General features: G+C 54.0%; 1 protein-coding gene across 1 annotated transcript in view; it reads right to left on the bottom strand.

Moving 5' to 3' along the window:
- The window catches only part of NOL6 (nucleolar protein 6), a 28277-nt gene extending 23292 nt beyond the window's left edge, over window positions 1-4985 (bottom strand). The window contains exons 1-9 of the mRNA XM_054185932.1: window positions 4933-4985; window positions 4607-4828; window positions 3554-3670; window positions 3108-3287; window positions 2306-2474; window positions 1401-1535; window positions 1102-1265; window positions 512-632; window positions 109-167 (exon numbers count right to left, since the gene is read on the bottom strand). Of these exons, the coding sequence (XP_054041907.1) occupies window positions 109-167; window positions 512-632; window positions 1102-1265; window positions 1401-1535; window positions 2306-2474; window positions 3108-3287; window positions 3554-3670; window positions 4607-4828; window positions 4933-4938 (1173 nt within the window). The 5' untranslated portion in view covers window positions 4939-4985. The remainder of the gene's footprint in view (window positions 1-108; window positions 168-511; window positions 633-1101; window positions 1266-1400; window positions 1536-2305; window positions 2475-3107; window positions 3288-3553; window positions 3671-4606; window positions 4829-4932) is intronic.
- Between the last annotated feature and the right edge of the window lie 7177 nt (window positions 4986-12162).

Genomic DNA, 12162 nt, shown 5'->3' with positions numbered 1-12162 from the left:
CACCATCTTGTTGCCATCTGACATCCCCGTAACAGGCATGTCCCTGCCCAAGCAGCACTAGCAGCACAGCCAGACACAGGCATGAGACCACCCCGGAAGACTGCTTACCAGGGAGGCATCCACATCCTTTGCTAGGCTGATCCCTGTCACGCTCAGATCAGTCGTGGCTGTGGGCAGACAGGAAGGAACAAGTCACACCACCATCTGTGTCTTCCCCACTGATGATAGTGGTACAGCTACATGGCAACACCACTGTGGTCTCCTAACATAAACAGTGCTACAATGCAATGCTGGCCTCCACCTTGTGATAGGTCCCACCCACCCCTCTGCAAGTTGCTCCATCAAGCCCTGCTCAGCTGCCTCATCCCCTCCCATCCATCTCACCCACAGGGTCTCACCATCAGAGAGAGAAAAGCCACAATTCCCCCTTCTGCCACTGTGTTTAGGCTTTCATGCAGAGACTCTGGTGACACCAGCTTTTCCCTGCCCAGAGAGGCCCCTGGAAACTTACCCAGGAACTGTAGGGTGCTCCTCAGCACCTGGTACCCACTCATCATCTTGACGATCTTGCGTTTCATCAGCAGGTAGGCAACCAACATGGAGACCAAGAAGCCGCTGAAGCACCCCAAGCCCTGTGAAAACAGAGGGCTGAGCCAACAAGAGCTCAACAAGGCACTGCGAGCCCCAGGGCCCACCTCATTTGACTGCTTCTGCTCTCTGTCATCTCCAGCCTGGCAGCCCCCAAGCCCACCAGGAAGACGTTGAGGCAAAGCCCTGTACAATAAGCAGAGATATGGATCCCCTTGCAATACCTCAAAGTTATTTGGAAAATGGGACAAAATTCTCAAAGGAAAAAAAATGACTACATCATTCCAGGGATGTCAAAGAAGCACGATTGTCCAGTACACACAGACTCATTGCAACCAACAGGGCAGGATGGAGCTCTTTGAAACCTAACATAACTCAAATCAGAGTCACAAGCCCACCACACCACCAACCAGGACCAAACCACCACCTTTCTGCCCCAGGAAAGGGAGAATAGGAAAAAGGCAGGTTAGCCAAACAAGCAGATCCTGCCCTATGCCCTGGCACAGGATATACCTTGCTGAGCTGCCGCTGGTTCAGCCAAACTTTGAGAAGGGCCAGGCCATCCTTCATGCCTGGGAAGTCAGTGGCTGCGCTAGACAAGAACTGCAGATGAGAGAGCATCACCGTGTCACAGAGGATGGAGTTGTTGTAGTGTGGGGTTGGGGGCTCAGTGGCTCCTGTGTGGGGAGACAACAGCACATTGGACCTAACCACAAACCACAGAAAAGGCCCGCAGTGAACCCACCTCTGCACACTGGGTGCAGTCTCTGGTTGAACCGAGCAGCTTGTGTTCCCCCAGCCTCAGGCCCTACCTTCTTTAGGGGTGCTCTGCTCCATGAACCAGGCTGTCCGGACATTGTTCTTGTTGGGATAGAAGCGGCTGGGTTTGAAGAGACCCAGGGCAGGACAGGCATGGATTCGGACGGTGACCACCTTCTCATCCTTGCCTGTAAGCACCAGGGTATAGATGTGCAGATGGAAGAGATGTCAGAGAATAACTTGAGAAAACTGGGAGCATCTCCAGCTTGGGGAAAGGAAAAAGCTCCTTCCCAGCAAAGCTCAGCAGCAGTGGACATCATCTCAGAGCAGAGAGTGACCACATCTCAGAGCCAACAATAACCCTGAGGTCACATTGCTCATGTCCAAGTCACATCTTCATCCCCCCTGGCTAGCCTGGTACCCCAGCACCCTCCTGTTCACCATGGCCTTGCCACACCACTGCCTGTCCCAGACCCAAACACACTATTGCCTGGGGCCTGCAGAAACAAGCAGCACCCAGCAGCCCATGCATCCCACATCATCTCAGAGAAGAGCCAGGCTGCACGCAGCTGCCTGGGGAAGGCAAGAGAATGGCAGGGAGCAGGGGTGGGGAGAGCAGGGAGGAAGGACAGTGCTAGAGATAGGCATGTTTTTCTAGGGTCTGCTTTACTCCCAGAAGTACCTACATGGTGGGCCAGCCAGCAAGAACAAGGCTTGGGAGACCAGCCAAGCTACAAAAGAAGACTAGAGGGGAAGGGACCTTGAGGACTAGGCTCTGTGTGGAGGGAGAGGGTAATTAGGAGCATTGAAGCTCCAAAATTTATCACCAATTGCGATGACAGCCCCAGAATGACCACTCTCCAAAGGGCCTGTTACATGGTATGAGAGTATCACCACCATCCTCTACCTAATGCCAGTACCCACTCACACCGCCACCAGAGCAAGGCTCAAGTGCTACCTTGGGGCCTCAGGAGCAGGATGGGCTTAAGATGGTTGCTGTTCATGTAGGCAAACTTCACGCTGCCAAAGAGCTTCTCCTTGGAGAAGTGCTGGGCGATGTGGGCCAGGTACAGAGCTCTCTTCCGGTGGTAGCGCTGATTCAGGTTGTCTTTGTCCTGGAAGATTTCCTGGAAAGAGAAGGACGGGTCAATCCCACCTCGCTGGCTTGCAGAGTCCAGTTCAGACCGAGGCGGTACACCACCCTCCCTGGCCCCACAGGCAGCCCTGTCTCAGACGTGCAGCTACAGCCCCAAGGAGCTCCAAGGCGATCAGAAGCACTACCTTGCTGCTGGCTCATCAGCCTCTAGGATCACAGGAGACAGAGTAGACCCATGCAGCCAAACAGAGCATCACTTCATCTTAAACCCCATTAGATCAAGTCTGGGCAAAAGGGGAGAGAGCTCTAGAGGGGTAACATCCTGCAAACATCACCCTCCCTGTAATACAGTCTTGGCAGCTGAGGCGGAAGTGCAATGGGGTACAAAGCTGGACAGCATCTATCTCCCTGGCAATGTGGAAGAGGGTCAGCCCAGGCAGAGAGAAGCAAGATCCTCGTGAGGAACTAAAATTAAAGTAGCTCAAGCTCCAGCTGAGTGAGTGGTGAGATTCCACTCCCCAGCTCCTTGTGGGAGTAACCACACTGCACATGCAGATGCTGTAACCTCACTCAGGAACGGAGTGGGCAGGGCCGGTGGGTGACAGGAGTGAATGGGGCTCAGCCAGGCTCCAGGACACTTGGGAGCAGGCATAGCCAGACTCACCTGCGGCATGGTCACTGCAACGTCCACATTGATTTCTGGCTTAATGCAGGTGCCCAGCAGGTAGCTGCCCACCACCTTCAGCTCAGTTGGAGGCATGAAGCGGAACCTCCCCTTCACGCTGAACGGCACCTGCAGGAATGGGACCTTCACACCCTTGGGAAGCCAGGCCTGGTCAGTGAGCTGGGAACAGATGGGACACAAGAAACACTCTTAAGCATCACCAACAGCAGATGTGCAGAGACCAAGACCCCTCTCCTCACATCGCTGCAGGCACCTGCACCCAGGGCCTAAAGATGGAGTGTCTGCCTCTCCCCTCCAGATAAAGAAAAGTAATATTTCTTCAGTCTCTAAAGGAGACAGTCCATGAGGACCTCTGCTTGCACTGCAACAGCGAAGCCTGCTCCACAGAGGGATCTTGCCACCTCCTTCATCCCTCTGGAACGTACTTCAGTTTCTGGAGTCTCTGGGATGGCACTCAGCAAGCTGTTAATCTCATGGAGGAAGGCATCAATCTTCTTCTTCTTTGTCTCCTTCAATGTCACCTCCTTCAGAAGCTCTTCGATCTGCAAGGGGAAAGGGGACCATCAAAGGCAGCTGCAACACTGGAACTGCGCCTGCCTTTTACCTTGTCCTTCAGCACAAACCACAAGCAGGTGAGCTAGAGAACACACATGAGCCTCTCCACAAACCTTGGCTGGAGCTGCAAGTCAGGTCAGCTCATGGGCAGAAGGATAATGCAGCTCCCATCATCTCCTGTGAACTGGTGGGTGGCAATCAACTCCATCCCACCATCTTCATTCATGTAGGCATAGCTCTCAGAAAGGTTTTTTGTGTGACAGGAAATGACCATGCAAGTTCACACCATGAACCCAGCCCTAGAGATCCTGCCACAAATACCAACAGGTAGCCAGGAGATCAAAGCCACTCCTCATAAAAATCACGAATGTTACAATCATCAGGACCCATCTAGTCACCAGCCTGACCTCCCCCTAACACAGACAGCTTGCTTTCCTAGGACATAAATAAACTTTCCTGTCTCATCCACAAGCTGGTCAAAGACAGAAGCAGGGTGCACCTGGTGATGTTGCTGCTTCATCCCAACGAGCAATACAGGGATGTAAGGTCACGCAAAAGCGAGAGATGTAATGGTCACACTTCCACCATACTGCAGTTATGTGGTGGAGGGGTTCAATTTTAATGGTGTAAATGAGGTGCAAAGCCTGGCATGGGATGGTAATATGAATTAGGGTGGAAATACCAGTAATACACTGGGTGCCCTGTAAAGCCTGTGCCTTCCCTCCCCGCACAGGGGCGGCCGCAGCCCGGATTTACCGGGTCGGCAGGGCTCAAGGGCTTGCCAGGGGTCCAGGGTTTCTTCCCCAGGCCGTTCCCGGGAATTTCCGGGTCCGGGGTTCCAGTGCTCCCCCCCGCCTCCCCTGCTTAGCCCCCAGAGGGGCAGAGCGCGGCCAACGGCGGCCCACTCGGCCCGCCCGGCCCACCTGCAGGCGGAGCAGGCTGGAGTGGAAGAGGTCCTCCGTCTCCTTCAGCTGGCTCAGCTCCTCACTAGTCGGCGGCTTGTAGAGCTCGGCCCGGCTCAGCTTGGCCGGCTGTAAGGCTCCGGGCCCGCTCGGAGCGGCCCTCTTCCCGCCCCGCGCCGCGCCCCCAGCGGGGAGCTCCCGGCCCGGCGCCGTCGCCTCCTCCTCTGTCGCCTCCGGAGAACCCTGCGAGGAGAAGATACCACGGCTCGCCCCAGAGCCCCGCCATACAACGGGCCCTGGGGGCGCCGGGACCCCTCGGCCCTCCCTTGCCCCCACCGCCGCCTCACCGCCATGGCCGCTGCCGCTACAGTCGCGCGCGTGGGCCCCGTCACCACGTGCAGCGGCACGCACCCTGCCGGCGGCACAGAGCCGCTTCCCATTGGCCACGCGTTCCGGCGCGAGGCTCCTATTGGCTGCATTCCGCCTTTCCGCCCCGCCCACGGAGCCGAGCGCCCTTGCGGCAGGTCGTGCTGGCAGCGGCGCCTTTTGCGGCTGTTGCGGGGTGCTTGACGGCAGCGCCCATGCCGCCCCGCACGGCTGTGGGGAAGGGTTTCTCCGGGCGGCCGCCGCTGCCCCTCGGGCCCATCGAGGGCACGGAGCCAGGCGCGCCCCGCTGAGGTGCTCCCTGCTGCCCCAGTCCCCACAGGCCCCCGTCTGGGCCCCCCAGACCGCCTCGGCCCCTCACCTCCCTTACGTGGGATGGAGCCTAGAGCTGTCCCTGCTGGCTGTAAGGGCCTGATGGGCAGAAAGGCATAGGGAAAACTTCGGGCTGTCTGGGTGGGGGGTTAGGTGGGTAACCAGCACATCAGCTGGGCTCAGAGCAGCCGATGCCGGCTGTATATAGACATGTAGTAAAATGACCTGCAGTTTGCACAATACGCACAATTCTGGCAAACACCTGAACCAGGTCTAAAAAATCATCCCTCCGTGTTTGAGCCTTGGGTGGCTCCGCAGTAAAGCTGTGTGTACCTTCGGACATGAGGACAGGACAACAGTCCTGAGTTACTTGACGTTTTCAAGACAAAGTGAAGACCAGAAGCATTTCCTGCAGCCAGAAAAGAGCTCTATTTTCCAACGCAGTCAGGCCAGAGGCAGCACAGCCGGGTTGATCCTGGGCAGGGCAAGTGTGGAGCTGCTTGTACACTGCCGAGCTGGGCTCTAGTACTTCATGATTAATCGGGGCGGACATCCCGTACGTGACCTGCAGAGAGCACAAGGCAAAGCTGCGGCAGCCTGACACGGCTTGGCCAGCTCCCAGATGAGCTCCCTGAAGGTAAATGTAGGAGTTCAGAGAACTCCCCCGTGAATTGAGCTGAGCTCTGTCCCCAACATGGGACCCCTAAGCCAAATCAGCCCACTGCTTGTGGGCTGTGCTCGCAGGAAATACAAGCAGGTTTGGGGAAAAACAAGCAGGTTTGGAGGGGAAATAATCAGGCTGGGTATAGGAGGGGGAAAAAAAACAACAAGCTGAGTGTTCGGGGGACGTTTGCAGCTGATTTTCTGTCTGCCCTGCAGATCTTTGCTGCATCTGGCTTGCAATGGTGCTGGGTAGGCTCTCACCCTCACCTCTGATAGGGAAAGCAGAGCAACACCGTGTCCACTGGTGCTCGCGGCTGCCCGGCTTTCACCCTGCAGAGCTTATTTCCACACACTGCTTCTGCACAGCATCTCTGTCTGGGAAATCCCAGTGCCGAGCTCCTGCTTGAGGCCAGGCATCGTTTCCGTTCCCAAAGAAGGCTGTCATCACCCCGTGAGTCGCCTGACCTGCTGCCTAGCTGGGCACGGTCGCCAGCATCATTGCCTCAAGTCTCATGTTCCCCATATTAACAACTTCCACACAGGAAAACCTGCTGAAAGCCGGGTCTGAGCCTTGTGTCACCAGGGGACTGGGACTCCTACAGATGGGCATTTGGCTCCTGGTTTCCAAGGTAAGTTTCCCAAGAGCTGAGCTGACCTGTTGTTATATTTGGGGACCACCTGCTGCATGCAAATGCTTGCGGTGGGGATGCGGGTGATGGCTGTAGGTATGAGACCAGGCTGCTGGTCCTTGTTAATGCTCATTGCAGCTCCTGCCTGGCCGCTGCATCATGGCCTCTCTCAATCCCAGCCACCAGCAGCAACATCCCCAACCCTCTCCTTGAGCATTCCGGGAGAGGTTTTTTGCTCATTGTAACCTCCAAATAACTTCTTCCTACATCTCAGCGGCCCGGGTTGGGTCCCATGAGCTGCCTTTCAAGGCAGGGAGACGAACTCCCTTCATCCATCTGCGCCCATGCACGTGCTGCCCCACACTCCTTTGCATCCCAGGTCATCTCCAAAATTGGCTTCCAGTTAGCGTAGATGTTTAACTCCTGTCCAGTTTTACAAGTAATTCTTGTGCACAGCCCCAGTGACTCTGCTGTGTATGAATTACAGCATCAGCTCCTAACTTGTGAGGAATTTATCCTCTGTGTTCCCAAAAGAAAAAGCTCCGTGTTCCTCCCCCTTCCCTGCCACTCCCTTAGGACCAGGACCCCCATGCTCCACCTCCACTTCTCTCCCCTATTCTCAGTTTGTCATACCCTGTCCTCACTGTGCCGCGCTGTCCCGCAAGATGTGATTCACTGCCCAACACCTCCAGGTGCTGTGGACATACCTGTGGTGTCAGGCTCCCTGCTGATTTAAGGCAAGGGTAATTACAGCCCTGTGCAGAATTTTTATGAGGGCTGCGAAAACCAGTTTGGTCATCCCTGGCCCCTGGGTCATGTCCCTGCATTGCTGGAGAGCAACAGGAGAGGAAGGACTCTGTCACTTGGGGAATAACGGCAGGTCCAGGGTGGGTCACTGGGGTGCCCATCGTGCAAAACCCTCAACATCCCGCCTTAGCCCCCACCGTCCCCAGGACATGTGTAACGCCCGGCCAGGGTGGCAGAGGGGGTCAGCATCTGGACCCCGGGAGGAGAGTGAGTTAACGGCCTGCCATCCCCCAGCACCCTGCATCCGCCTGCTTCCAGGCGAAAGCCCTCACCCCATAGCCTCCAGGACAGGGCATGTGCACACACACACACAGATACATGTGCGTATGTGCACATACACACAAACACTTATACAACTGCACACACATGGACACAGATGAACACATACATATATATATGCACACCCCTACTCACACACATCTCTCTAGACACAAATGCACACACAGGCATGCACACACATATGCACACATAAACACACGCACACACATAGATGCACACATACACACATATACATGCACATATATACAAACATACATATACACACACGCACACACACTTCTTACACACCCCTACGTATCAACACATATACACACACATACATATGCACACACAAACACACACATGCACATACACCCGAACCTACATACACACACCCGCAGACACCTGCACCCCCACATACACTCACACACACAGAGCCACAGCGAGAAGCTGCCAGCTCTGATGAAGCCAAGGGGGCCTGGGAGCCTGGACGTGCTAGACAGGGTTAGGGGGACCGGGGGATCCGGGGCAGGTTGGCTCCCAGACATGCCACCTTGGGACAGCCAGGCAGCCCAGCCAGGCCTGCATCAGGAAGCAGGGCCAGTGACACCTTTCCCAGAACAGGTTATTTAATAAAGTATTTCAGCACCTAGTGAGTCATTAATTATGCCCCACCCTACAATGCTAATACTAATAGTAAAAAAGTATTTTACAGCATTCCACATCTCCTGCCTGCCCTCACAGGCATCATGCACCTCCCACAATACTACCTGGCCCAGAGAGCTGCACTGTGGCCCCAGCTGCCCGCCTACTGCCAGGCTCCTGCTTCTGGCCATACTTCATTCCCACTGGTTGGAAATCCCTGGGGAATCAGAGGAATACTTCCCCTGAATCTGTCCCCAGGAATCTAGGGTTTCACAGTCCAGGTGAAGCCATTCCCAGGGAGTTTTTCACAGAGGGTAAGCGTATACCATGGCATGGCATCCCAGAGCTCCTGCTTTCTTAAGAGGTGCAGATGGACGGCAAGCTGGCATCAACGCACCCCTGGGGAAATCCCACATCAACACCAGCTATCCAGAAAACTGCCATCAAAATTCAGCAGTGACATCTTATGAATGGCAAAACTCCCCAAAATAATATGCATACTCCTTTAAAACATCTACATTGCACTAAAGAAGCCATGACACAGCCCCTGACTACTGTCACATAGATGGCCAAGCCACCCAAAAATACCTTATGCTGTGTCCTATACAGTCAATCCCAAACCCCCGAATGTCCATGAACACCAACCCCAGGGCAAAAACCACAACCCATCCCTTCAATCCACACAAATGGAAACCACGTGTGGGCACACAGCCTGCTGTCCCACACTGGGACAAGCCGGTGTGACAGTTGGTACCCGGAATACCTCCCATGAGATAATAGCACTAGTGGGACCAACAGGCTGGGGCTGAGTTTTTTCCCCTCCCCTGTTTCCATCTGTTCCTCTCTTGGTTCACCCATGCTGGTGGAGCAGGGCTGTCCTTTCCTCTGGGACACAAGGAGAGCCAGGGGTGGTGTTGAACCACTGTCAGGGATTGCTGGTGTCCCAGAAAGGGGGAGTTGCAGAAGAAAAAGGGGATTACTGCTCACCACCATCCCTTAACATTTGGCAAAATGAAAAGCCTGGTAGTGATTTGCAGACATGATTCCCACGGGGTTTTTTTTGAGGGGACCCAATCCCTCCAGCCTGCCGAAGCTGTTTGCAAACAGGGTGCTAGGTCCCAGACCAGCAACCTCCTGCCCACAGGCTGGGACCTTTGAACCTGCTGAGAGCTGGTGTGTTGGGAGGCGCAGAACTGCTTGGCGCTGCCTTTTCTGGGAGCATCTCTGAAAAAACCTGAGCATCTCTTAACCTCAGCCCACCACCTTGATCGCTCGGCTTGAACTGCTGTGCACGAGTGCACACCCACACGCACACCCATGTGCACACATATCCTTGCTCCCTCTGCTCCCGCCCCAGGAATGCCCCTGACATCGAGCGCAGCTCATGGGAAGGGGCTGCGGTTGGATGGGGCTGCCAAGCAGGCTTTGCCATCACGCTGACCCCAGCTCGTGCTGTGGCCGTGCTCCCTCCACACTGCCTCATCCCACCCCGGGGCCTCTCTGCACATAGTGCTGCTGCGGAAATGCTCCGGTCCCACAACGGCTGTGGGAAGCTAAACCTGGAGCTAAAACCTTGGCATGTCCCCGTGCTTGGCATCACCCATGGATGTCTCACACTTCCCCATAGGCAGCCAGCTCCTGCCTGGAGCTCTCCCCACCAGACCTTTGCATCCATCTCTAACCCCTCCTTGGCCACCCCACAGCCATGGCTTGTTTTTTTCCCAAGCCCCCTAAAACCTGATCTTAGCGATAGTGCCTGGAGTGAGGCAGAAAGCCACAGTCCAGCCATGAGGAGACGTGGCACCTGTCATTGTCTTGCCCATCCCTCCCAGCAGCTTTATCCAGATTTGATGGGGTTTCTTTCTTCTCCTGGGGAGAGGAGGTTCTGTCCCACCCCAGCAGAATCTGCATTTCATTGTAGGATTAAGTAGTTCCTCCCTTTGGTTTCTAAAGTACTTTCAAGTCCTTCAAATTCTCAAGTATTAACACATGATGGAGTCATTTGTAACTCCCAGACAAAAATAATCTGGTACACAAGAAAGCACTCCTGTAATGTCTGACTCTGCATCCCAAGTATGGCCATTTCACAGAAACTAACGAGCAATCTTCACAATGGCCAAGAAGTGGGGGACTTCATCAGGGCAAAGAAAGAGGGTAAAGTAGATATTCGTAACCATTGAAGCTTTAAACAAAACCCCAAGTGTTTCACCCCGGGATTCAGGCAGGCACCCAGCATGTTCCTGGACACCACTGAAAGTAAAAGGCCAGCTCCTGGCTCAGACACCACCAGCTCCTCACCCATGGGATGGGGTCAGAGTGATGCCAAGGTCCCTCCCGGTGCTTGGGGACCACCCAGGCAACACTGTGCCATGTTGACTAAAATGAGCCTCAATCATCATTCATTGCTTGGATGGAGGATGGTTTGTTAAGTCTCACCTGGTTCATTAAGTCTCAACTGTCTGCATGGGGATGGAGCAGCCACTTTGCACCCCCTGCCAGTGGCAGCAGTGGCTCTGGGGCTTTAGAAGGGTAAAGCCGAGGTTCATGGGATGGTACGACAGCCAGAGCCCTCCTCAGTGGGTCATATGCTGGGAGGATGTGTTATACACTTGTCCTTAGGCCAAAAAAAAGCCTAAAAGGTCAAAAATTTAGAGAGTACTAAACCAATCCATGTATATAAGTCAGGGGCAGAGAGGGAGAGACTGCTTTTGACTGTCCAAAGTCAGTGGCTCTGACAGCTTTATCTCAAAACTGTGATGACCTGAATTACACAAAGAGAACTAATGGGAAATTGATATGCTTTGTAATGTGCTACCAGTGTTTTGCCTCCTTTTAAATCACCCATTTGCTTTTAGCATAAATTGTTTTGTGCCCTTGTTTTTATTTTCTGGTTGCTTCTGTTTGCTTCTGCAACAGGCTCGAGAGCAAATATATCTGATTTCCCGGCTGTTGCTGTGGGCTTTACACATAGCAACAAGGAGAAAAAAAAACTTGTCTTTTTTCTCTGATAGTGAGAAACAACCTGCAGCCTCAAAAATCACATCAGAGATGCTGAGGGAGGGGAAAAGCTCTGCCCCCTTTCCTCTTGCAGTCATGCCATATTTTATCAGCGATGGTTGGTTTGCCTTCTCTGCCCCACCAAAGCAGCCCTCAGCAATCTCCCTGCAGTAGAATAGTGCTCTCTTTTACCCCTAGAAAATAAAAACTCAATCTCCAGGGCAGCTCCTGAGACTAGAGGGAGTGGAAAGAGCCAGGAACATGCAAATGCAGCTTTTATTTATTCGTGGCTTAAACCTCGAAGTGCCAAACCGCCTGGCTATGCGAGTGTCTTCCCTCCCTCCCTCCCTTTCAGCCAAACCCAACACACGTGGTGCTGGGCAAACGTCAGCAGAGGTGATGATGATGATGATGGTGATGATGACTTCACTAATTGAAATCCTCAAGCACAGTTGGCTCACATTTAAGAGCTCTGGCCCTTTTTTTTCTTTGGCTCAACCCTGCCATTCCAATGACTTTTTGAGACAGGTATGGTCCATCCTTGTTCACCCAATGGGGAAACTGAGGCAGGGCAGTGTGGGGGTTTGCCAGGGTGCAGGAAAGCTGAGTCAGAGCTGACATGGGCTTTTGGGAAACTCTCTCACAGTTCTCCATTTTGCTTTTGCTTACCACAGAAACAGAGATTATGCAACTGTGTTGTCTGTCTTTTTGACAGATCCCTCCTCGTTCATGGTTTTTAACCCATGGAGGCATCTTCAGACCCAGATGTGGGTGTTTTGGAGATGTTTTGTGTAATTAGGCAGCTCATCTGGGAGGAGGAGAAAGACCAAAGACTTCCTCCACTGTGAGGAAGATAGCGGGGCATGCTGAGCTGCATTACTG

Source organism: Rissa tridactyla, chromosome Z (assembly GCF_028500815.1).
Source record: "Rissa tridactyla isolate bRisTri1 chromosome Z, bRisTri1.patW.cur.20221130, whole genome shotgun sequence".
In the NCBI taxonomy this organism is placed as follows: domain Eukaryota; kingdom Metazoa; phylum Chordata; class Aves; order Charadriiformes; family Laridae; genus Rissa; species Rissa tridactyla.
Note: the sequence above shows the minus strand (reverse complement) of the source record. Positions and strands in the feature narration are given on the sequence as shown.